Source organism: Atractosteus spatula, chromosome 4 (genome assembly GCF_055471065.1).
Source record: "Atractosteus spatula isolate fAtrSpa1 chromosome 4, fAtrSpa1.hap1, whole genome shotgun sequence".
Taxonomy (NCBI): domain Eukaryota; kingdom Metazoa; phylum Chordata; class Actinopteri; order Semionotiformes; family Lepisosteidae; genus Atractosteus; species Atractosteus spatula.
This window is the reverse complement of record NC_142709.1, coordinates 32,854,165-32,881,279: the sequence shown is the minus strand read 5'-3', so window position 1 is coordinate 32,881,279 and position 27,115 is coordinate 32,854,165. Positions and strand designations below refer to the sequence as shown.

Here is a 27,115-nt window from a genome sequence, read left to right as displayed (position 1 = left end):
AGAGACTCACACACCCACCCCTGCTCCATTTCTCAAATCAGCATAGACCTGCCAACAGTAACTGTGGCAGTTCAGAATGAAAATACAACAAAAATTAAAACCCTCTTAGTGAGGGATGGGCACGGTCAAAGATATATTGTCCTGAAAAGACCCATTTTATGTAAATATTAGGACTCCAAAATGTAATTTAAACACGCAGGCCTCTTTTGATAAGCATTAAGTCTTTGAATTCATTTACTCAGTAGTGTTTATAACTCGGGGCAGATAGGACAGTGTGACCTAGCATTGTAGCTTAACTGTAATTAAAGCAGATGCTGCAGTTACTATTGTGATAGAACCTAGCAGCTCAACCGTTTACATACTGTATTACACCCACATCACAGCTATGTAAGCACATACAAGTACCTACCATACAATTGTATTAGTAACCAAAGAACAGGTGAAAGAAACCAGTTCTCTCTAAATATCTTCAGGATTCAGAGTAATACTAGGACAACAAATGGATGCGTTTTAAAAAATATATTTTGGCTGTTTTTGCACATATTAGATAGATATTAAACACAGTACATCAGGTAGGTATAAAAAAATACCAAAGCCAGTGGAAAGAGACTTGTACATTTCTTCTATGAAGGGGTACAATTAGTTCACAGTCAGCTTCATTCAAAATGTACATGCATGATTTTAATATTTTCGATAGCACATTTATCAAGACCTTGTTAAACCACACAGAATTCCTGCAGAGATTAACACAACCAGCCCTTCAATTAAAAGAGTGCTTGGTACAAACTGACTTTTAAAAGATACAGATCACAGAGCACGAACCCAGATGCATCATAACATACCTGCCAAGGAAGTACCACGACTGTCCAGAGTTAGGATCGGCTTCTAAGGACTTCTGCAGACACTGAATAGCGTAGCTCTCCTTGTTGGCTTTATCGCCCAGCTGATCCACCGTGTGATACATCCAACCTGAAGTGCCGGAAACGTAGCACAGGAGGGAAGAGGTCAATAAAAAACTGGCAAGGAAAAAGCCATCAGTCCACAAATTAAAACACTGAAAAGCAGAAGCCTCAGAAACCCCACAAGCAGGAAAAGGCAGATGGGTGGATAATCACAAGCTGGCTTGTGACAGGGCCATGAGGTCTTGCAGATGGAGCAAATGGTTCTCTCCTGCTTGCGGACCTTCAGCACAAACTAAACATGGGGAGGAGGGGGTGAGGGCTCACACCACTGTCTTCAAAAGGTCCCACCCGAAATCCCTGGCTAAACAAGACGCCGCCTCCGGTTCAGCCGACAGAAACAGATAAAAAACACTTCCTCCCGGCCTGCAGCCAACGCAGAGATCCTCGCTCAACTTCCTAACACCTGTGGCTAACAGCCGCGAGCGAGGTCTCCATGGAAACCGGCCGAGCCGGGGCCATTCCACAGAACATGCAAATGGGTTTATGACAGGGCAGCTGTCTAATGTGAGCTACTTGGAGAGAAGAGCTGAGAAGGCTAGGCAGGCTTTGTGGGGCGTGTGTGTCTGGAGAGGTGGAGGGGGGGGAGGGGGTACCTTTCTACTCTAATACGATAATAATGAGCTGTTGCATCATGCAGATCTGGAAGGGCTCCGAGGGAAAAGCCATTAAGGAACACTGCCAAGAGTACAGAGTGGGAACAACTTGAAGATTTACTCATAACAATAAAAAGTACTTTGTGTTGCTATTTTAAAATGCAAAGCATTTCTATACATCCATCGGCATCAGGACTGTCTATAAATTCTATTAACTATTTCCTACTAAGATTAGTCAGTACTATAACCCACGGCTGAACACAGATCTAGATGAGCTTTCTGCTTAAAATGCTTTTGTTTTCAACTTAAGTATCCAACAGGGCATCTCAAAGATGCACCCACACATGAGAATTCGGACCTGTGACGCGTGGAGTTCAAAGGCTGAGGCACACAGCCGCATCCCCGCCAGACAGTCTGCGAACTTCAACCTCTTAGGCGCCCGCGTTACAAAACGCTTAACTTGACGTAAAATCTTTGTAAATTAATTGAAAAAAATGGGAGGTGAATTTTTTCAGACACAGATGGAAGTCTATATTTTTATTTTTACAGCATGTATTTAAACCATGATTTTGTAATTTTACATGCTACGTAGTGTAGCATGGATAGGATAGGATGGCAGGAGAGGAACCTACTGCCATCAAAGCATTTAACAGCAAATATGCTGATGGTCAGGAGCAAATTCTAACTTAAATGGTTTCTGGATCCAATATACAATGCAAGATACAATATCTTACAAGTCCAGAACTGTTTGTACCATCACATTTAATAGTTCTCTTTGCTATACATCTTAGCACTTGCAAGAGGAATTTTGCAATTTAAAGATAAACACTATCCTTTCTCAAGTCAGCTCTATTTTAAAGGCTAATATTTAAACACACTACAGTTTATAATGATTAGCTTAACAGCTCAATGAAAAATAAAAAGTATAAAAAGGAGTTGCTGGATTTAATGTACTATAAGTACCACCTATGTGAGGGTAAACAAGAAACCAGACCCACTGCTTCTGAATCAACATCGCTTGATAAAGAAAAGTACATATCGAGTATGAAAGACTTTCATTCCTTGACTTTCTTAGGAGAGTTTTTGCCGTCTGGACATGCAAGTCCTCATTTAACACCCCACCATATTCCGTGCACGATGCAGACATTTCACATATCAGCTTTGCCAAAGTTTCATGAACAGCACAGAAAACAAAAGTGCATTCCTAAAGAAATCCCATTTTCCTTTCAAATCATCACAAAAACAAAGGATACCTGTATTTGCTGTTTCAATAACACAGCCCAGAATTTATTTGTGTTTAACAATTAATGAAGTTTAGAGATAGTCATTTCCATAGCAGAGTATTGACATCTAATTTGAGCTGGACTGAAACAAATGTTTACTCTTTTAGTGTAAATGTTTTAGGATAGACTTCCTGCCATATTTCAGTTGAACTGACTGAAGTCACACGTGTCTATTAGTTGAGATGTGGCTAAAATGAAAATGAAGCCACCTGTTGATGTTGTATCTCTTAACAGAATTGTTGGGTTTCTGCCCTATCACCCAGTTATTTAAAGAGGTGATTTTCTTGAGGGAAAATATCAATGGTAAAAAAAGATTCACAGGGCTTCTGAAAAATAAAATGGTTGATATCCCAACTGGACAAATATTTGCTTATGAAAGGTACTGGAGCTGCTAATTCTCTTCAGGAAACATTCAAAAGCATTATATACACCTTTAAACACAACAAAAATATAAGGAAGCAGTTAACTGCTCACTGTCCAACACACACATGCACTTCTCAGACAACTGCCACTGCTGGTTTGAGGAATACAGGAGGAGAGGAAAAAAAAACTTACCTAATTGTTGCAGAGTAGTTGCCTTCACCTGTGCAGGAAGATTTTCTGTCTGCAAAAGGCTTTCATAAGCTTCTTTTGCAGCACGGTATTTTTTCTGCAAACGGAGAAGAAAAAGGGAGAAACTATTTGCCAGACAGAGAGCAATTGTGCTTTTTATAGCTCCCTCTTCAACTGGACATAAAGAAGCCCAGGAGAAACTCAGACAGATGACTGTGTCTGGGGTTTCAAGCTACTCCAGAGGAGGAAATGGCAACATAAACAGCAAGAGGAGCCTCCGAGGTTTAAGAAAGAGACAGACCCAAAAGGGTGGGAAGGGGATACAAATTTGGGAGTCCTGGGGAGACAGACAACAAGCTGTTTGGCTTTCTGCTACTTAACCAGAATTACACAGAAAAGACATTAAAAAATGACCTGGACCGTACTGAATCCACTCCCCAATTGCAGAACTTATCAGTCCCCTGTAAACCATTCCCGAAGTAACAAGGCCTTTGTGTCTGTGAGCATACATGCAATAAAAACAAATCATCTAGAAGGATCTCTGCATCTGCTCTCTCTTTTTACAGGCAAAAGTAAATGCAGCGCAAAGTAAACAGTCCCTGGCTTGTCCCAAACAAGATATCAAGTTGAATGGAAAGACTTCCAGCAACAGATAGAAGCAGGAGCCTTTTGACCTTGAAGAAAACCAATTATCCTGCAAATCATTTGTCCTACCCTGCAATACATGGGTCTACCTCACCTCCCCCTTTCCCAATTAGAATACTTCTGGAAACAAACTATAATCAATAGGAAATAAATTAACGTGTCTGTGATCACATACCCTTCCACAACAGACTGACCTGACTGTGCTAACCGTATAAATCTAACACCTTGTCAAGCTGTGAGTGCAGTACAAGTCTACATCTAACATGTTCAAATGTTTTTTAAAAAAAGAAGCTACCGCATCTCACCAGAAAATCAAGTGAGATCTCTAGAGAGAAAAACTACATTCGGCACATATAAATATTACAATGCTTCCCTCATACTGGAAAAAAAGGCCTTGTAACTGATACTCAGAAAACTTGTATACTTGAAGAGTTCTCGCCTTTCATTACTAAAATTATTTGATAGAAATGTCCCGATTCTTCACAGAAACCTACAGATTTCTCTAGTGACCTGGGACCTTCTCTAGGCAAGCTAAGCATAATGAAACGAGTTTCTGAAGTCTGCTTTCTTACTCAAAGGGCTTAGTCTGAGCCAACCTCCTGTTTTTAACCTACCTATGCTGGAGCATTTTTTAAGAAAGGCAGAATCCATGAATCTCTTTTGGGATTCAAAGGAAAGCGAAGAACCAGCCTCCCTTGCGTGTTAATTATTCACAGCTCCATTACCGCCAAGAGACAGGCGGCATGGGAGCTAACATCTGACAAATTGCTGCTAACTTTAAAAAAAAGAGGGGGAGGAGGGAATAACAGATGCTTTTCTGAACTTCGGAAAAAATTCCTTGTGCTTTTTAATTCATCTTAGAGAACCATCCTGCCTAAAATAATATGTGCCTTGGAACAGAAGTGTCCTGCAGCAATTTAATTTGCATGTTGTACATAAAACGCTTCATGCTGTTACCATCTCATGTTCCTTTATTCACATTTCAACAGTCCCACTTCCAGCACTTGAATTCTCCTTTTAAACAGTGCCTCAGTTGCCCATTATGAAAGAGAGGGCGGCAGCAAAGCTTCCGAGTTTCCACCCACTCTTGGATTGGCAATTAAACATGGGCCTCCTTCCATTTGGCTTTACTGACACCCATTTAACCACTATTACACAAAACACTAAGCAGTTTAACACACTTCAGTATGGAAGCTAACATATGACATAAGGACTAGATTGTCTAGACTAACAAAAGAACTAGATTGTTTTACTTTGCCCAACATGGAGTTAACATTTTCACCAGGTTTTTAGATACAGGTAGATTTTGCACTTCATCTTACCACATTCAAGATGACCGATGGAAAACTTACCTGGATTTCATATAAATGAGCAATGTGAAACTGAACTGTAAAAGAAAGAAAAAGACACTTTAGTAAACCTCTTTTCAGTTCCATTTCTGTTATTAATCTACTAAATATGTGCACAAAGAACACACAAACCTTATTAAACAGCTGGCTTTCCTTAATTGTTAATTGAAAATTATACAGAGGCAAGGCCATTTGACCTATCTGGGCTGGTTGCAAAGCTTTAAACTTGCGGTCTTATGTCTCTCACATAAGTGAAGTATAAGTGATTAGAGAGACTAAAGAAGCATAGCCTCTGGTCTGAATCTACAATTAGAAAGATTTTTGTCAAACATTTTATAAATTGTTCTTAAAGTTACAATCAACAATATTAACATATAAATTCACTTGCATACAAAAAAACTAAAGCACTCCATATCACATCTTTACTTAAATCTGCTATTTTGTTAAAGCAGAGTTCTATTTTTTGGACGAAACACCAAATGCAAAATCCATGTTTACTTTTTAAGTACTGTGTTTGGTTTGAAATGCCAGTTCATAAACACTTGACTAGATTGGGTTCTGGCGTTTCCTTGGCAACCAGCCTCTCAGGCAAATGTTACAAAGCTATACAAGGAAATTACAAGCTCCTTCAAAATAAATCTCTCTGCATACACTTTTCGTGCTGTATCAAAAAAAACTAGCGATTATTTTTTTTATTATTGAGTGTCAAAAAGGTTGTATTTGTTCATTTCATACCGCCTATGGTAAAGTAATTGGTTTGATAGTTTTTTTTTCATGGAACTTACTTTCAGCTTTGGACAAAGTGCAGGGATTTGAGTCAATCAAAGCCAGCTGAAAGTGCTGTAAAAAAGCAAAATGTTCCACAATTACACAGGATTAAAAATGGTGTCGCAATCGAGAATGGTACAGTCTGCTTTAAAAAAGGGAAACAACCTGTTAGCAACAACTCACATGAAAGCTGTCTACCCCCACAAAACACCCACTGAAAAATGAATACATGAAAATTTGATTCAAGCATATTTCCTTCCTTCACAAAACAACAGCTTTCATACGAACCCAGAAATAAATAGGTATAAGAAAGTTTAATGGAAAATATACTTCATATGCAAATACATTTGTTTAGGTTGATGTGTATAATAATTAAGGTAAAGACTTCAAGTATTTCGGTAAAGAAAACACTTTGGGATTGCTCTTTTTCAAGAGTGGTCATTACAGAGTGCAAGATGTCAGAGAAGGAAATGAATCTAACTAGATACAGGCCTGAGGGAAGGCGCGCAGAAACATGGAACTGGCACAGGCCATGATTTGAACTCGACAGGAGACTTAGACAAGTCCGTCTCCACCGGTGTTTTTTTGGAGAATGAAGATAAAAGGTATGGGGTGACCAAGACGGTCGAACAGCTTCACCTATTTCCGAAATCTGATTTGTGATGGGTCCACAGCCAATGTTTTCAAGAGGTCTTCAAGATGCTTCCAGGAAGCTAAAGGAGATGAGCAACGCTGATTGTTTTCTTAGAGGTGAAAGAAGAGACAAGGAGCCTCCCTACTGATCTTGTGTTACAGTACAGGGTGACCACAGAGTGCTGTGTCCCATTATAATTTGGCTGGATCACACTGCCGCTTATGGAAGTGGAGCTATTCCTTCTAATTTAAAGGCATACTTCCTTCAGACTGACTTGATACAGCTCACTGGATATTTCGCCCGAGATATGCACCTACACATTTCCGCTATCCATGACCACAGAAACCACTCCATCAGGAACACAACCGAACCATTTAACATGATACCATAGCCTAAAGTACGGCGCAGAGCCTTAAGTTTTTTTTGTTTTAAAGAAAAAGATGCTCAACCATGAAAATACATTTGCTCCAAGTGAAAGGTGCTTATAAGTGGTGTAATGACCTTTAAAGGCAAGACAAAAGGTCTTTGCTCACATTATTCTAAATCAATTTAATATTGAAAAACAGATTTGTTGTGCTCCTCACAGGCACAGAAACGCAATGGAATTTTACTGTAGCTTAACACACACTGCTGCTGTGAATAAGACTAAGGCTCTGTTCCGGGCAGGAAAAAAAAGAAAAGTCGAGGACATTCAGCTTGGTCTGACCTGCAGATCTGGTCCTGGAGTGGAGTGAGGAAAGATGCTAATGTAAACAAGGATAGCAATGTGAATTTTACTTTTTTAAAGGTCATTTTTGTTTCAAAAGAAACAGAAAGGTGCACCTAGACCAGCAGTATGCCCCCTGGTTCTGCATGGAAAGGCTGATAACATGACCACACTCTTCTGAACCTCGTACGGTCAGGTCAGGTTTCTTTTTCACACTCCAAACCCCACCGCTCCTACAGCGCAGTAGAGGACAGATCCAGCGTTCACACAGAAAGGGAGCCTCTGCAGAGTGCAGGCCACAGGCAATGCATATCAGCAAGGCAGACTCTGCAGGGCGCTGTGGCGCGTTCAGCTTAATCTGGCTCGCTCTCCAAATGACTACAGTCGCTGGATATTAGCCAAGTCGTGGCCGCAGATCTCAAACCCACTGCAGGCTTTGAGATCTTCACCTAAAAGGAGATCCTATCACTTCAGGAACCATGCTGCTTCAGTGTCTAACCTTCCTTGGTGAACTGTAAATAAACCACAAGTCGCAGCGTTCATAGCTGAACTTTGCCCTCAGTTGAAACCTTAAGTGTTGTCGCTAAGGTCAACAGGCCACAAGCCCAAGGAGGCTGTATGCAGGCCACTAGGGCCACGTCAGCACTATCTGCACTCAGCCAGCTGAAGATCAGCTGGTCTGCTCCTGGTCTGTCCACAGGAGAAACCAGACACAGCGGGCTAATGGGCCAGCGTACAGGATTGTGCCCTGAGAACCTTTTTTGTGCCCGGTTGTTTTCCTTCTTGAAATGAGAAAATTGATTTTTTTCTGTATTATTTCATATTATTCATTAAGTACCCCATTAAAGATTTACAGTACTTTCCTATCATGCAATGTCACTGCAGGCTTTTAAAACACCCACTGGAACAGAGAGAAAATCCTTATATGCCCGTTATCTAACAAGGTCACAGTTCTGATCATGAGTTAAGCAAAATCCTACTGGAAGGCAATGAGTTTTTCCTGAGTTTCATAGCTCTACTCAAAAGCTCAATCATTGAACGGTAGAATGCACTCCCCCCACAATTTAAATGACTGTAACTGCAATAAATGTTTATTCACAAAATCTGGAAATTAGACCTGCGTATAGTCAACCAGATCAACACCAATAGGAAAAGATGGCTGCATGTATTATATTGTGTAGTTGAAACAAAGATTTCAAAAAAATGGTTCTCCATTTATAATGGTTTTAACATGTACAATATTCGACTTTACAATAATAGCTTTCCAAATGAAATTTCAATAATAGCCTCATGAAGACAACAAAAACTGAACCCAGAAAACCCAGTCCCAACCTCTGTCTACTAGTCTGCCTTCGATCACCTGGTGTTCAACATCAAGCTGTAGACACCTGTTCTCAAAAAAGCAGACTTTTTTTCTCCAGGAAAAAGCAACAGCAGCAATAAGATCATTTCATAAATACAGCTGAGGTGATAATGAACTAAGTCAAATAAGAATTCACAAGCAATGTCACTTAAAGAAATAGGAAACCTTTCAAAAATGTTCAGCTCACAATCTTCTACTGCATAATCTCGTTACAACCACAACCTGAAATAATCTCTATTGCAGCTATAATTAGAAGAAAACTCTACACAGAAGGAGGTCAGCTGTCCATCTTAGCAGAACATGCACCTTTTTAAACGAGCACATTTAAAGGGCAAGACAACCCACAATCGATGCATATCCAGATCAGTGCTCAGATGAAAACAAAAATGAGAAACTGCAAAACAGTGTCAGCCACAGGACTGAATCTCTCCATATCAAACCTTTTACTGCAGTGAAATTTCACAGCTACAAAGGTGTGAGGTTAGTTTAATAGGCCACCTCAAAAAAATAAGCAAGATATCACATTACCAGATGTAAATAGGTTTCCCCGTACAACACCGCATCCTACATCAGCTTGATTATCGCCCGTCTGCTAGTCAGATATTGCAGCAGGATTTTTGGCTTCTGCTTTTCAGCGATTGCTAATCAGGAGACTGCTGCAGTTCACAGATGACATACAATACCTGCAGGCAGACAGTCTATTCAACACGGACTCCATTCCTGCATAAGAGCAGTTCCTAGCACTTCTACTGCATGAAAATGAGAGAGGGGGAGAGAGAGCTCAAGCACGAAAAATCAAGCAATACCAGTCTCGCATGAAAAACAGCACCACCACCTTACAGAATTTCAATTGTGCTGCACTATACACAGGAGGACAACAAACTCGGCTCTCAAGAGACATCCTCCCCGACTTAAATCTCTGGTTTGAAGAACTCGGCCATCTCGCTTTGTAGATGGTTACCCTCTGGCCGAATGGGAAACATGAGCAGAAGAAATAAAACGACAGCTTCTCGGATATGTGCTGACAGTTGAAGACTGGAGATTATAAGAAACATTTTCCACCACAGAAGAAAACTGGACATTCCGAGATCCCCCTATTAGCTGCTGTAAAACATTCAACTACTTTACTACCATGCACACGGTCTGTACCCAGCCAGACTGCTCTGTGTACATCAATCCACCTGACACCTTCACCTTTCATTTTCTCCCCCCCGGTACAAAAACTTACCAGAAGGCGAGCAAGAGGCTTGACTCACCCCAAGATACAAAAATAAATGGGGCCCATTTCATTTAGGAGAAAAAAAAACTAAAACCAAGCCTGGCTCCTGCATACTTTCCCGAGCGGTACTGTGTGCGCCCGTTTCTCAGAACTGTCTCTTTGTTCAGATAACTAGGACACGGAAAGCCATGCGCAATCAAAGAGCTGGCAGGCAGCCAGCGCTCCATTCGCCGGGCTTGTTACAGGGGGCAGGAGGAGGACGTGCCGCACGTGCAGCTGGATCAACTGATTACCACGCTCCCCAGGGTCCTCCTGCGCAGCACAGCACAGATCTCCTCCTCCTCTGGAGGAACAGGGCTGCGCTGCGGACCCAGTCCCAGTGCAGGCAGCTTCTGGGACACTTCCACAGCAAGAAGCACCAGGCCGGGCTGATGCAGACCACACTACTGGACAGCTTGTATGAGTTCTGACAGATCAGCAACCCTTTCCTCCCACATTACATAAAACAGGACGACAGAGTATTTTTAGACTGTCATTAACATAATTGCTATGAATGTATGCACACCAAGTCCAGCCATTACCTGTATTTGAATGACCGCCTCCACTAAGAGTAGAAGCTGAGGGCTCATGTCCTGCGTGCTTTGCAGTTGGCACTGCATGCTTTTTGCCTGTATGACAAAGCCTGCTTATATCTTGGTAGGTTCAAAGATCTTTTGTGCTAAGAGATCTGATTTCCCTGGCTTATGTCGTCGATTGCTGAATGTAACGGAAAAATATCTGCACACTGCATAAAACACAGCGGTAGTGCAGCTCCCCTGGCAGCTGCCCTTCCGATCGACATGTGCTGCTTTATCTTTCAGGAGCAGGAGGGACAGGGAGAGGAGTCTGAGTGAGCTGGAGATGATGCAATAGGAACAGGTGTCTTTAAGGCACTGTTGTAGTCGCATATAGCCAGGCATGGATGATGCCGGTGTCAGACTCCCAAAGTCACATTCCTCCTGACCCCAGTCACCTACGGCACCTTGGCTCTTCCTCCTCCTGGTGAGCAAGTCAGCTGCCATATGACCCTGCAGCTCACAACTGGCAGCCCACTGAAGTTCAGCAGGTGTGAGTCTGGTCAGTACCTGGATGGGAAACCTCCTGGGAAAAACTAAGCATGCTGCTAGAAGAGGTGTTAGTGGGGCCAGCAGGGGGCGCTCACCCTGCGGTCTGTGCGAGTCCTAATGCCCCAGTATAGTGACGGGGACACTATACTGTAAAAAGGTGCCGTCCTTCGGATGGGAAGTTAAATCGAGGTCCTGACTCTTTGTGATCATTAAAAATCCTAGGGCATTTCCTGCAAAGATTAGGGGTGTTACCCCAGCATCCTGGTCAAGTTTCCCATTGGCCCTTACCAATCATGACCTCCTAATAATCCCCATCTCTGAACTGGCTTCATCACTCTGCTCTCCCCCCCACTGAGAGCTGGTGTGTGGTGAGAATACAGGCGCACCATGGCTGCCATCGCATCATTCAGGTGAGGGCTACACACTGGTTGGTGGAGGGGAGTCTCCATTACCTGTAAAGCGCTTTGAGTGGTGTGTCCAGACAAGTGCTAGATAAGTGTGAGGAATTATTTAACTAGGCCGGGGCTCACCGACATGCACACCACTGCTGTCTGCCACTGTGTGGAAGACTATATAAAATCTTGGAGGTGGTCCACCACGTCTTCCCCTACTCCGAGATGAAGTTGCTCTTGCATCTGTATGTTGCCTCCCGAGGGTGCAGGCACAAACTGGGGGCAATCTGGAAACAGGCTGCCTCCTACGCACTTGTGTACTCTCAGGGGCAAGGTGCTGAGCACTCGAATGCTGAACCGCTGCAAAGCGGATCCCAGCATTTAGGCAGTGCCCGTCAGCAAGTATGCAACATGCTGGCCCTCGAAGTTACAGGACTTGTGCAGATTAAACACCTGGATGATATATAGGACATTGGCCTCTTCTCCTAGTCATGAAAGACTGGGTACCACTGTTCCCTCTAAGGTGCACGGCTGTGTACCTTTTTTTAAACTGCAGTGCAGCAAACAGGAATTTTATGGCGCGGGAAAAAAATGTGACTGCGATTGTGAATGTTGGCATTTTCCCGTTAATGTTGACCTTCACGCGTATCTACGGTTGTGGCTCTAGTCTTACTTATTCACGGTCTTTGAGATAAGTAAGCGCACTATATTATGCTTTCATCCTTTCCTGTTTATAATGTGTAGCGTCATTGTGAGGCACCGTGTTGAGACAATTGTATATTTGAGCCGTATTGAACTGCCACCTTTCTTGCATCAAGTGCAGATTGTGAACTTGGATTCAGTCTGATAAACATTATAAAAACAAAGTCTCAAAGTTAGACATGCTCATGAGGATTAAATCGTACCAAAAAAAGCAATGGACAGAATATTCGTCTCGACAAGGTGTACACACGATGGTTGTCATTGAAGAAAGACAGATGCCAGAAATGATAACTGATCAATGAGGTTGCACGAGTTTTAAAACTTCAGTTGGTAGGATAGAAGTGAAAACTTCTAGAATTTTCAGTGACATATTGACTATTGACTAGTTTCTATAGTGATTAGTGAACCGTCGAAGTTAAAGATATGCAATACATGATTTGCATTGTAGTTGCAACGTTCTGAATAAAAAAGGTCCATAGTCAAACTGTTTGCATGAGCGTGCACAATACTAAGTACATAAGTAAGCGGTTTATTGCAATTCACATCAACTGTTGAACAAACATCAAACTAAATATCAGAAAATAAACATTTGCACATTGTAAATGGAATTCAAGAACTTCATAAAAGTTTTATCATTCGGGGGGTGCGGCTCACACATAATTAATGACATTCCTGAACAGCAAACAATCAAAAATTTTGATAATGTGGCAAAACAAGTAGGCCTTCATGGGAGTCGTAAAATAATTTTCTAACACAAATTATCGGTCTGCTCAATGGGTAGTACTTCAAAATGTTTATTGAAACTACATATTGTAGGTATTTCCTCTAGTTTAGCTGGCAAACTACTGCAAACTTTCACAAAATGAGCAACAGCAATACATGTCATTATGCCCCTTGTGCCTTGCCTTTGGTCTTTTCAAGTCGATCACCGAGTTCTCTCCGTTTGAAGCCCTGTGCATCCCGCACTAAAGCTTTTTTTACGCCGCTCAGATTAAGTCATCCGTTCAGCAGGAAAAAAAATAGAGGGAACATTGCTGGGTACAATGCAAAATTCATAGCCCCCAATCCCTATTGTCTGCAGAACAAATTAAAGTCTACTTAGAGTATCTTGGGTAAACTCCACAGTAAAAGAGCACACCATTTGAAATGCAGATTTCTGCATGTGAAAGCTCAGGGAAAACAGTTTTTCTATAAACTGCACAAAACCCTAAGCTTTTTTTCCCCACACCCCAGCTGTAATGAAGATCTGCTTTATTGAAAGATGACCTGTAAGCACACTACCAATCACCTCTGATCACCAAAGCAGCAGACTGGAGTTTTCAACATGAACATTTATATTTATCTAAATCCTTTGCAAATTCGGGTTAGAGCTCCATTTGGCAAATGTAACAATCGAAAACAGCACATGAAAAACTATATTACTGCCTTGTTCCTCATTGGCAACAGGTCTTTATTAAAATACATGCCAACCAGTTTCACTTGATCTAGCTTCTGGAGACTTCTGGTAGGAAGATTTTAGGGGGTAGCAAAGTTAGGGCGGGGGTAATGGTTTTGCTCGCTATTTAAATTTAAATAAATTTGTTTGGGGAACAAAAACATGAAGTAATTAGTGTTCTGGATTTGTAATCAGAAAGCTGAGGGCCTGGATAATACTCTACCATATAAGAGAAAAGTACATCACTTAAATAACTCTACTAAACTGTTGTGCTTTATAAATGAGCCTCCAGGTCATACGTGAAATTGAGAATTTGGTTTTGACCATTGATTTTGTGAAAGAAAGGCTGTTATTATTACTGTCAGACTATGATTTTGCAGGATTGCCACAGTACCGCTCATCATTGATCTCGTGGTCTTCCAGGAGAATGCAGAGAAGAAAGCAAAGTTGTAACAACTCCAGCCTCCGTTTCTTTTTGTAACCATATTTAGCTCGTCCAGCCAGATGGTAGCTCTGCGTGCATGATATCACTTTCACGGTGGCAAGAATCCACAAGGCCGTGCAAAGTAAATATTACAAGCCAGTTTTGAAAACTGACCTGATATGCATTAACAGTATTGTACTGTTGTTCCGAGTCCCACGTATTAAGCCAGGGGCGTGTTCAATAAGCAGTGTCACAAATTGCTGTACAAATTTTTCTGCCGAAGAGCTCTGTATTGATGGTCAATTTCCCGAGGCCTGACCACAATAGGTGGGAGGGGACATGCGAAGTGAGTTGGCTAACAACTGCAAAGCGCATGTCTGAAATCCGTCTGAATGTCATGTCCTCTCTCATTGCTTTGCTCTGGAAGATGTGCTCTGCTCTATCTAGAGTGCTCTGTTCACTGCGTTCGCCACCATTTACCAGACCAAGGACCCAAGGTCACAAAATCAAGAAGTCACACTCGAAGAAAGACCAGCTCAGTTTACAACAAACAAAACTATAACTTCTGCCTGAAAAACGCTCACATTATCCAAGATATCTGCAGTACCTTAGCTGTTTTGTAACTTTGACCTCATACCCTAATCTTAACCCTATACCTACTGTATACTTAAACATATGGTAAGTGTAAAAGCTGCAGGAACAAGGGATTATCCAACTAGGGACTCCTAAAGATACAGTACATCATGCGGTTGGACTTGCAAGCTGCATTCAGCACACACTATGATATGGTGATGTAGCTTCTAAGATAATTCTTGTGAAGATCCACAAATCACTACCCACCTATGGAAATGGAAACATTCCTTCTAATGTTGTGATGAGAAGAAAAACTTTTGTAAGAGCTCCAAATCCACAATTAATACTCTTCCAACAATCATGCCGTGTATATGGTAATTAAACTGCTTTGTGCCATGGAAACATTTGGAAAGGAATGTTCAGCCAGAACCTACTAACTAAAAAAAACATACAAATACTGACCTTGTACTTGAGCTACGTGTGTACGGTGCAGTTCAACATTCAGAATGATTACCCGGGCAAACCTCAGATCAAACAATACTGATATTCACTGTAATCCATAGATACTCTAAGATCTTTGCATCCCTGAACAGGTGAGTCTCTCCCAGTATATAAATATCCTCACTTCACGTATTATCAAACAGTTAGGGTTGTGTGACACTAGACAGGGCCATCCAATCCTGGCTCTTGAGAGCCGGTGTATCTGCAGGTTTTCATTCCTACTCATCTCTGAGCTAAACCAGCTGGTTACTGGTTTAACTGGACCGACTTATCAGCTTCTCCCAGCTCTTCAGCTGCTTCTGCTTTAAAAGAACAACCTACAGGCACACTGGCCTTGCAGGACCGTAACTGGACACCCAAGCAACGAGAACCTGGATGCACTGATGCAAGTGAGCCCCAGTGCAATGTTAACAATAACCCAGTGGAAAATTATGCAAAAAGGAACAAACTGCTCGAGTGCTCCCAGGTGTGCAATTGGTAGCTGGAACATCAGAAAAGACTGATCTGCATCATGAGGATCACATTGTATTCAACCCTTCAAAATCTTCCCCTGATCCCACATTTCTTTGCACCCAATGTAAGGGAGACTATCTGTATTGCAAGAGTGGAATAGCATACTGGTTTTCATTCCAGCTGAGCTCTCAGGGCTATAACGGAAGCCTTAACTGACCCAATATCTAAGCTCTTTTTTTCAGTTTCTGAAAATATCACAAATCGCCATTTAACTGTTGCGCTTCAAAAGGATCCCGAGATCGCTGACTTTTGAGCAGAAAACAGAAATCATCCTGCTTATTTCTTCAAGGCTTCAACAAAATGGCTGAAACAAAAGCAAAGACCATCAGGTGTGTTTGGACTCCCTGATCTTTATCATGTATACACATACAAGGGAAATCAATGCTTGAATAGCTTCAGTTATGTTACAAATGTTACAAAAGTTTAAAATAAAAAAAAGTGCCCTAAGTGAGTTTTTAGACTTGAGCTGGAATGAACACCTGCAGACACCAGCCCTCCAGGACCAGGACTGAACAGTTATCTGGTTATTTGTCCTTCCTAGTTTGGAATGACCAGTTCCAGCTACAGTCCCTCACTCTCTGCTCTCCACAGAGTCCTTGGCTAGACTGCGCTAGTCTGAGGCCAAAGATATGCACAACAGTATCTTCACTTGAATATATCTTTTTTGTCCAAAATCCAAATATACATCCAAAACTGTAATTATCAACTCATGGGGATTGTTAAGGTCTATATGTCATCCTCTTTAGACAATTCTTTAACACAAATTCAAGCTTCACAATGGTTATGGAGCTGAGAATGGGTTAAAGAAAAAAATACTAACAGTGATTTTAGAACAAAAATAGTGTACTGATAAAAATGTAAGCATATTAGGACTTATGCATATCTTAAAACACATGGACAAGGAAACTCTTCCTTTCTGTATTATTGGAAAAAAAAGAGTAAAGCACAATTCTTGCAATGCATATTAAAAAAATAAAAATTATTTCCTTGTCCTTTAGAGATTTCTGACATGGAAGTTTGCATCTTATTTGCTGTATGGATTTGGGGACCATCTGTTTACTTTGGCTCCAGCCTGGCTTAATAAGAAAATTGAAATTATACTTCACATCATGACGGAGGCAAAAAATCAATTACATACCCTGAGTAAAGAGAGTTTAAGCATATGGTTTTTAAACAAGCTGAAACACACACTGGAGACTCATTTTGGGAATTCTGCCTGCGAGTCTGATGTCCATTTAGACTGTTGTGCAATTCCCTTGGTGCAGAAGTGACAAACCAGCTTTACCCAGACAGCAGGACAACCAGGAATGCAGCTGTGCGGTTTCAGCTGTGCAACTGCCAAGGAAGACACCCAGATCCCTACCTTTAGACTTGACTCGTAGTCTGTGTTAACTTTGAACATCAGCCCAAGTCGTAAATGAATTTCCTTGGCCCGGGAAAAGCTGGGGTCGATGTAAAGCACCTCCTGAAATGCTTTAATCGCCCTATGACAAAGACAGAAATAACAAGTTAGATATTTGGCAATATTCAAGACAAAACGCTGTTATTAGCAACACGGAAACCATCAGATCCAGTAGTCTGTTTAAATCCAAGGTACACTAAATGGCTCATCTGGAGGCTGTAAGCATCAGAATCATTTGAAACTTCAAACCTTCACTGCAGTGATTCTGCACCCTTCTTCTTTCCTAAAATCTCTAACATCCCGTTGGAGTTGTGAGGCATCAGCCGGGACAAATCCCAGAAGGCAACAAGAGCCACAGCAGAGGAGACAAAGATTTGAGACTTCTTGTGAAGGACCAGTTAACAGAGCTGGGTGAACCCAAGTCTCAAAGAACAGGCTGGCAGATAATTACCTCACTTAATATCATCATTATCATTTTTATGATGTGGTCAACAGCTTAGTCCAAAATTATTTATTTGATACAACGAGGCACCGGTGCAGTCCGTAGATTGGAATCGGCACGAGTGCCATACCTTGGCTCAGGACACAACAGTAACACACCCCACTTTTGGGATTTGAACCTGCAACCACCCAGTGAGATCTTCCACCCACATAGCTGTTTCTTGAGGTCATATATCCAGGCTCCTAACTTACTGTTCCACACTTCCAAAGTCCTGCCACACAAATCGCATTCCATACCAGCAGCAAGGCAATGGAGCAAACCCAGACAGAAATGTTACATGTAACAGCCATGTGGAAAATGCAAGGCCTGATGCAGACACTCAGAGGAGAAAAATGTTACACTCACTTGTCATACATTTAAATGGCCACAAATACTTGAACATAACAGATAGATCAACAGTGAGTTATCAATCTTTGAAGAGAAACAATAAGGACAAGCCAGTTTAAAAAACCAACACAATTAAAATTCAAATGTAAGAAATTGAGAACAATTACATACAGTACTGTTGTGTGCAAATGAACTCGACTTCACTTTAAATATCTTCACTTTCCAATTGCCTCAATTTTTGCACTTTCTACTGTGACAGAACACCACTGTACTCCACTGAATTGAACAGAAGAGTCAGTGGCAACCATTTTTGCCTTTCAGCAGAGCACAGTCGCTCACGAGAACTGCGAAACATTAAATTTGACATCAAACACAAGGCAGAAACTCTCGAGTCAAAATGAAACTCCTGAGGATAAGAGCTATTCGCAGCAGCGCAAGATCTTTCTAGCTTACCCAAAAAACAGCATTTGAAATGAAAACAGACGCGTTCTGCAGTCTTGGCCTGTCTATCAGGTTTTTTCGTGTAGAGACCATGAAAATGAAAGGGCTACTTGCAAGTCGTTCTCAAACAGAGTAGGCAGTCAAGAGCTTCAACACCAAAAATCTAAATATCAGAAAGCCTTCAAGAAAGAAAGAAATGGCACTGATCTCAAGATAAAAAAAAGTATTATATGGACATTTTTGACTAAATATATAAAAAAGATGGCAAACATTAGTCAAATTAGACCAATTGTTTATTTTGAAAGTATCAGATTATTCCTTAAATATTTGTACATAAATATGACGCTTACTGAGTCTAGCCTGCGAACTTCAAATGATTTACAGCGCAGTCTATAAATTATGTAAGTCTTCAAGTATTAACTACCCTTTGAAGATACAAATGCCAGCTGTATGGCTTAGAAAAAAATAGCAATAATTAGCTGTCTAGACAAAATCTGCCTTCATACAAAGCTTTAGCTCCTATTAAGAATCTCAAATGTTATGATTCTGTGTTACAATACCAAATCCGAAAATCCTTGTAATTTGAATTAAACAATCCTCTTAGTGGATTAAATATGTGCATGCATGTCTATACACATGCATTACAAATTTTCCTAACTGACACACAGTGTAACAGCTGAGAACACCTTATTCAAAAGTCTCGAGTGGAACATACTTTAATGCTGCCACATAGCATCATTACATTTTCATTTCTGAGACCAGCTATAAAAAAAAACAAGTTGCAATCCTGCAAGGAACAGGTGTCCCACAGTCAAACCCAATGTGGGAAAACAAGGGGAAAAAGCATTTTTCTAAAAGGGATGGAAAACATCAACAAGAGGAGAGGGGAGCATTCATGGAGTTCATGAAAGAGTTCAAATGTGGTCAGTGCAGATGGAGGTATATAGAGGTACGGCAGTAATTTAACCTCAGTAAAACCATTTTAAACCAAGCATTTCAGATTGCCCTTTACTGGATAGCAAGAGCAAATTTACCAGGACTGTTCCAAAGACAGATAATTCCAGTACTAATGGGCATTTTCCTGTGTTACAATAACAGAAGGAAGGTGACACTGATCAGCTCTAAAATGCACCACAACCCTTTAAAAGGCTGCAAAGCTTAAGGAAAGAATCACATGGAAAAGACTTTAAACCTATTCGGGAAAATGACAAATGCTGATGAACTGGGACATGGCCTTTAGCAGTAAATGTGTTCCCAACACTGTGGTCTTATTTCACATGACATTTCTGTGGTCTTATTTCACATGACATTTCAGTGGGTTTCGGGAGGCCTTGTAAGTCCATACGCACAGTACTAAAACAACTCACTGTAGCACCTTAGCCTCTGTGCTCTTCTACAACTTGCCACTCCTCCTATGTACATGCCAGAAAAACTCCACAGACTTTTTACTTGTCCAACAAGAGAATAAAGCAACATGAACAGCTGCGATGTAACTCCTACCTCTCTTAATGTTTAAGACCTCTGTAGCACAAGGATTTTTTCATCCACACCAGCAAACGAAGCCCTAAGTAACTTGCATGCTACCTGGGAAGAGCATGCTGATGCCAGACAGCAAGAATCAAACCCAGACCCCCTTGAAGCTGAGGCCACAGCGTTACCCTGTCAAAAGGAAACCAGGGAGGATCACCATGAAACAAAACACCAACAAATGACCTCCTACTGATCGCTGCCAAACCGACGAGTGCAGCCATGCCAGATTCCTGCCCTAGAGAGGATCCACCAGCTGATGCCTCTGCTGAGAGTGGTGAAGACTGCAGTTCCTGGCCTCATCCTAAACTGAATAAATACAGATTGTCTGCATTGGCAGCTTCCATTCACTTGAAAGAAGTCTTGTCTGCTGAGAAACCAGAGTATTCAGGTTTGGCTGGTACAATTAACACTTTGCATTGGAGTCACATTTTTTCTGATTTATTGAGCGGTTTGGCTGATGTGATGTAAAAAAAAATATTTTTACAAATCTGAAGGTGCTGACTTTTAGGCAATAGGATAAGCTGTCTCCTCTCGATATGATCGGCCAAACAAAGTGGTAGACCACTGTGCGCGAAGGCAAACACCATCCTAGAGAGAAAATCTTAGGACTTAAGGATCTTCGGCTGCAAAGCCGTCTGATCTGCATCCCCCTAAGCTTTTCCCCAAAAAGTACCCTTCAACAAGATCAGTCGTCTGAATTCACAGAATACCATACTCAAGGGTTCTCTCAAGCTTTATTATTTATGGGATGTCAAAAATTAGATTTACAAATACATGTTTTGTCTGATGAACCAAATGAACACACAAAAATAAAATATGCTTCAGTTTAAGGACTGATCTGCCTGCACTCATGATCAATTCAACAGATGCATAGCGGATCCTCTTTACTATTGTAGGTGATTCCTACTGCTAAATGTGTAACCTATAAAACACTGTCTACCATCACCAAAGATCAACAAAGACCATGTCATAGATTCAGAGTTGTACTCAAGAGAGAGGAAAGGTCAAATTACGGGTGTGTAAAGGCTACGTTATATTAAAGATTCTTCTTTTTTCTTTTTACTCTGTAGCAACATTTCCATTGCAATTAAAATGGAAAAATGCATTGATATGAAATAAGCCCCATTTTTGATCAGTTCAACAAAACTTTCAATATAGTTTCTTCACTGTTCACCAAACTGAAAGCTTTTTAAACTTAATTTGACATTCTAAACTAAAATTATACTGTGCTAAATGGACTCCGGTAAGAAAATGGATTTAATTTTTCAACGCTGATCTCATCCAGCCTTTTCTTGAAAATTTCCAGGGTTTGGGCTTCAAAACATAGCTGGATAGCTTGCGCTATAGTTCCACAAGCCTTTGAAAAAATAAATGCCTCCAGGTCACAGATTTAAATACTGTTTTGATGTGTGTCCACTGGACCGTAATTCACTTTTCATTCTGAAGAAGTCCTCTGGGTTGACTTGGTCAATGACGGAGTATTTTGAATAAATGTATCAGGTCCTATTTTAGCCTTCACTGTCCAAGATTAAAAAGGTCCTGCTTTTTTATGGGTGAGCTTAATTGTAGAAATATAAAAATTAGCTAGATTTAGGAGCTAAGCTTTAAAGCTTGTTTATAAAGAAGGTTTAGCAATTTGATTTATATGTTGTAACAATACAACAGATACTGAAAAGAAACACTACTGTTTTCCGAGACCATAAACTACAGTAACAATTTGAAGGAAGGTTTATGAACATAATGCTCCAAACATTTCTTAAGAATACATAGATCAAGAATTAAGAGGAACAAATGACTTAATAAGGACCAACTTAAAATAAGAAGAGGAGAGTAATGGGATAAAAATAAAGCTGGAAGATTTGAAGGTGAAAGGCTCTCATTTGAGCTCTAAGATCATGAGTTCATGCTGGCTGCTGTCAGGGCAGGATATCCCTGTACATCCAGTCGGCACAGATCCCCCAGTAAAAGAAAGTGCCACCTGTGCTGTGTGGAAAGGCCAATGGCTCGATGGTGGGCAGGAGCAGGAGTCTTCATTCTGCCCAATGCAAGGCCACAGGGCTCACGGCAGAAGAGAAGACATGAAAGACATCTGACCACTTCAAATTGGAAAATTGGCTATATTTAAATAAAGTTCTGAAATTGAGGGGGGGGATTCACAAACTGTTTTCTCTACAAAATCAGTCTTAAGGTGATAAAGAAAGGCCTGTGTAAATCTTTATGTTTCCTTATCCCAGCAAGCCCTAGTGAACCAACACGGGAGTCCTACCTTCTCTGTCCAGAGGGGGCGTCAGTGGAGAATGGCAATGCCCTGGATGGGGAAAAGGGGGACCTTCAATGATAAATCCCAGGAGAGGTCTGTTGCTCTGTTTGGCATCTCAGCCAAAACCGTCAAACTACATACAGCACAATATGATTCTAACTACATAATTCTATCTTTCTGTAATCTCAATGCATTGCATATAGACACTGAAAATCTAACAAATTGAGGAAAACGTTAAGCCAAAAATGGTAATTTAGGGCGAGGGTGCTAGTACTTAGTACTTTAGGGTGAGGGTGTTTGCATCTATGTTTCTACAGGTTCTAAAATACAACGGAATTCTAGTTTATCCATTTGCTAATCTACGGACGGCTAGGTTTAAATAATAGCTCCTGAAGCAAGATTTGTGTAGCGCATGCCTACAAACAGCAATTGGAAAAGCTGGGAAAACTCTTAAAAAGCAAACGGCACGCTGCTTACAGAAAAGGTGCACAAACAGCACAGTCATTTAGAGATACCACTGGTCACCATCACAAAACTGATGGAATTATGGATCTGCAAAAGTACAAACTATTTTCTAATTCTTCCTGTTCCATCTGGGTAAAAAACAAGAGGCAAAACGTCATACTCAAAATAATACTGGAGACAACTTCAAGAACTGTGAAAGCTGTATTCTACATAATTTCACATAAGATGCATAAATGCTTACAGTTTTGCTTAAGATATGCTTATATAAACACACTCGTTAATGCAGTGTTGTACCCATAATTACTTATATATAAGAATGGCAGTGAATGCACAATGCCATAATCATCCTAATAATACATGAAAAGATACAATAATAAAATTTAAGCTTTTTTGCTACAATAACCCACATTGTACACTAAAATGCAGCTACCCTTGTATTAATAACTAGAGTTGTTTCTACACTTGATGAAGTTCAGGTAGGGAGCAATGTCAGCATGCTTTGGCAGCAAAGGCTACTGAAGAAGATTCACCAGCTAAAAAGTTTTTTGTCTTTTCAGCAGGTAACACCCTTTACTTGGTCCTGTTTATACTCTGTTTACCAGTACCACAAGCAAAACAAAAAAAAACACTTTCTATTCATGTAGACTTGTATATCTATTGGCACATTCAAAATAAAACCCACAAAAAGTGTTTCTCGGAAGAGGACAATAGGAGAAGTTTTTAAGTTTTGCATCATGCAGCTCTCTTGGAAGATAAGGAAATGCTTTCACAATATGAACAGCAGAATTCAGCACAGATGTACCTGTACCATCATGGATTGGCACGTCGGCATCAAACTTCACAGCCCTCACTGACAATTTGTTAGACCTCATATATGCATTATCTCTTATTTCGGGATTACTTCTGAATCAGCACAGGATGCTCTTAAAAAACTGATCCTCCCCATATACTATCTTAATAATCACCACCACCATCATCACCATCTCTGCAAATCTTCTGCCAAAGTGATACAGATCTTTCAGTAGAAGCTATTTTATTGTTTTTTTTAAAAGGTGCTTAGATGCTAATGATCATGTACAATTGGATTCATGCCACAATGTGTAAAGTCACAGAACCGTGTTTTTTTTTCAGAAATCCACCTAGAAATGCTAGTCTAGATTTAGCTGAAGAAGAACAAAACACTTAAAAAGCAACAACTAAACACTCCCTTCAGTCTGTGTTCAGCATTGCCACAGAAGTGCTGCACAGGCTGATTGGCTACCCAGGTTCTACAGAGTTCATAAAGAGCACCAGAACCACAGATCTCTTTTCTGAAAGAGAAATCGGAACCATATTTGGCACATGGACACTAATGCACCCACCAATCTGGCAGCTTTGCTAAGATATGTTAACGATGCACACAGATCTGAAGGAGGCTGAGTGTGGAGGAGTGCATCGTACACCACTGGAGAGAGAGAGATGTTACTTTGAAATCTACATGCTCGGAATGTGGCCAGACTTCGCTCACAGCTTGCGGGTATGGGAAAATTATTATTTTAAATAAGCCCCTAAATCTCAAAGCTGTTGGAATAAGCTTTTAGAATAGGCTGGGCACCATTTAAATGGAGCACTGGAGTGAAACACCCCATTATCTAAGCTTACCAGGGCCAAGATGAGAGAGATCCCCAGTAACAGTCACCACTACAAACAGCATGTCCTGTCAACAGGTATCCCAAGACATCCAAACGTTAAAAGGTGGTTAAATTCTCATTATGATAGGGTTACTGCCAACATGCATCTGTCACATTACGGTGCTGTTACATAATGGCACATGCACTTGGCTCTGCAATATCACCACGCTGGCAGAGATATCCCCCATTTAGACATTTAAACCAGCAGGTTGCTAAAATACCCAGAACGTCCTGGTGTTTTTGGCAAAAGGCTATGAAAAAAAGTCATAAAAGATCATGCTGGAAAATGTCCTTTAAGACTACACAATAGCTAGAGTTTTACAGTTAATGTGAAGTTTAACTACGCCTGACCAGTTCTCCCTTCTGGCTCAAATCTTCTGAACAGGTAGATAAAGGTAGATAAAGGCAAGGTCTTTCCTTTGGTAAACCATCTTTTCATCTAGATTCTTGTGTTTTGCACATATGGCTGTCCACTTATGGACCAAAAGATCTGTTAAACTTTTTTAAAAAGAAGGAAAATTTACTCTTTTCCCAATCTTGATTTCCTTCACTCAATTCACCTGGCTCATGGACGTTATAAAGATCAAACTGTAATAAAAAAAACAAATAAATCTACAGAAATTGCATTTCTTTTTACCCCTTAAAAATAGATTTTGCATTTCTAAACGTTTCTAAAAGTTACTTTCAGCATTATAAAGCTTCTAATACTTGGTCTACTCAAGGTCTAAGAAACCATCTAAGTTTAACAGCAGTAAAAACGCACAGGCAATTTTCTGAACTTTTGAATGAAGAAACCAGGTATGTTTTATGCAGTACAGTATGTGCACACCTGAAGATGGACGTCCAGATGCATAGACTGCACTGTTTTCTGCAAATTCTAAAGCAAATAAGGTACAGAAAAGGCAAGCACTACCCTGGAAAATGATTAAAGACTTCAAAGATGAAGCCGGAAACACTGCACTGTGAAAGTGAGAGGTTTCAATTCAGAATCGCTCCCACTCTACAGTATCAGCCAGCGAAAACCTGCTCCTTTCTCTCTCTCACAGAACAGAGTTATGAGAACTATCAAGAAAGACAGAAATACTAATGCTGCCAAACCAAATTTGTCAGTCATTCCTGGGGAGATGCAGCTTAATCCCCTGTGCATTTAACACGAGCCCCCTACCCAGCCATCACAACTTTTAACACAACTCCGTGTTACTAATGAAAAGGGTACTTACCACTGAAATGCATTATAATGGAAGTAAACCATACCGAGGCCGTACAAGAAGGCAGCATTCTGGAAAAAAACACGAGAGAAAAATTTAAGACCTCAGAAAACAGAGCACAAAAAATTAACCACTATGCAAGAGTCTTTTCAAATTCAGTGAAGCAATGAACTTCCGAAAACTGCAAGTGCTGTTTTACACTGATCACATCTCAGGAAACCAGAGTGCCACAACATCATTACATCACTAGTCCAGTTGACATCTTCTGGTCATGATTAATAACACTTCAAGTATTACCACAATATTCACCAACATAACATGACCTCTCTCACCTCCAGCTGGAGGGAGCAGTGTGAAAAGATTGGGTGAAAGATTGGCCTGTCCATGCTCTCTGACATGTGGAGTTTCCACAAGAGGAGAAAGAGTAACAAATGACAGTTAGATCAAGTAATCTGGCATTTAGATGAACAACACACCACAGTGGAGAAGTCAAACTACATAAGAGAGCATGAGTATGTGACAATTGCTCCATAAAAGAAAAACTTTAAATGCAATACACGTTTTTTAGAGGAAAGTTTTGCAATTCACAGGAAACAAAATATTTCCACAAACATCAGTTTAGTTTCTACCCATCAGTAATAATCGGATTGGAAGCAAGATGTTATCTGGCCTGAATTCCTCCTTTCCTTCTGGTCATGCTGAAATGGATTTTGACTGGACTGAAGTAAACATCTTTGTGTTCCCCTAGATGTAGGTATTTCAATTTCCCACAATGCAACCTAGACTGGAAAATAGACTTGTAAAATGGCAAAGATCGGAATTTCTTTCTCATTATGTGCACCGGGTGTGACACCCTGTGAACACCCGTCCAGGCCAGTATGGGAGAGCAAACTATATAAGCTCTTCGTGAAAAGAGGAATTAGAAGCTGTGGGATTTTTCCATCTTGCGTGGTGTTGTGATTGGAGAGCTCATATTCATACCCCCCAATTCAGGGATAACAATTCGGTCTTTTGAAATCAAAATAGAGCTGCAGCTTTCCTTGAGATACACTCAAGCTCAGGGGAAAGCCATCAGGTCCCATCCCGTGGGCTCTGGGGAGAATTATAACTGGGTGCTGGGAACATCACTGCTTTCTAATAACAAACAGCACTCAAACCTGCTACTGTAAAAAGACACCTAGAGACTCTTCCAAATTTGGGCACAGTGGTGACGAACACTCAAATATATGTTGCCATTATCCGCAATACCACCGGGAAGGAGTGGAACTCAAAGCATAATGAGCACTTAATGAGATTAAAACAAAGCATTTTCCCCTCAAGACATGAGCTGCTAGCAGTTACAAGAAAAATATGCACAGCCTGCGGTCTCTTTTCCACCCAGCAATTCTTCTATTAAAATTAACTTTGTTTCTCTTTCAGTCTGAGATCAAAAATGGAATCTAGACCAAAAATAGGCTGAACAAATTCTACCAAGCTAGATTTGAGTTTTGTTTTAAGATTAAGTTACAATTATACTGATGATTGTCATTATTCTATGACTGCCACTTCTAACAACCTTTTGCAGCTCACAGCATGCTCCCTTCCTCCAAA

The 27,115-nt window shown here is 40.7% G+C and overlaps 1 protein-coding gene across 4 annotated transcripts in view; it reads right to left on the bottom strand.

The window, feature by feature from the left end:
• kdm6a (lysine (K)-specific demethylase 6A) overlaps window positions 1-27,115 on the bottom strand; it is a 107,830-nt gene that overhangs the window by 26,947 nt on the left and 53,768 nt on the right. For 2 of the 4 annotated variants that reach the window (XM_088912873.1, XM_088912875.1), the window contains exons 5-11: window positions 25,538-25,596; window positions 22,189-22,230; window positions 17,084-17,204; window positions 6,170-6,224; window positions 5,388-5,422; window positions 3,394-3,487; window positions 843-969 (exon numbers count right to left, since the gene is read on the bottom strand). In XM_088912873.1, coding sequence (XP_088768999.1) covers window positions 843-969; window positions 3,394-3,487; window positions 5,388-5,422; window positions 6,170-6,224; window positions 17,084-17,204; window positions 22,189-22,230; window positions 25,538-25,596 — 533 coding nt within the window. The remainder of the gene's footprint in view (window positions 1-842; window positions 970-3,393; window positions 3,488-5,387; window positions 5,423-6,169; window positions 6,225-17,083; window positions 17,205-22,188; window positions 22,231-25,537; window positions 25,597-27,115) is intronic. The other 2 variants (XM_088912874.1, XM_088912876.1) reach the window with 1 other exon arrangement.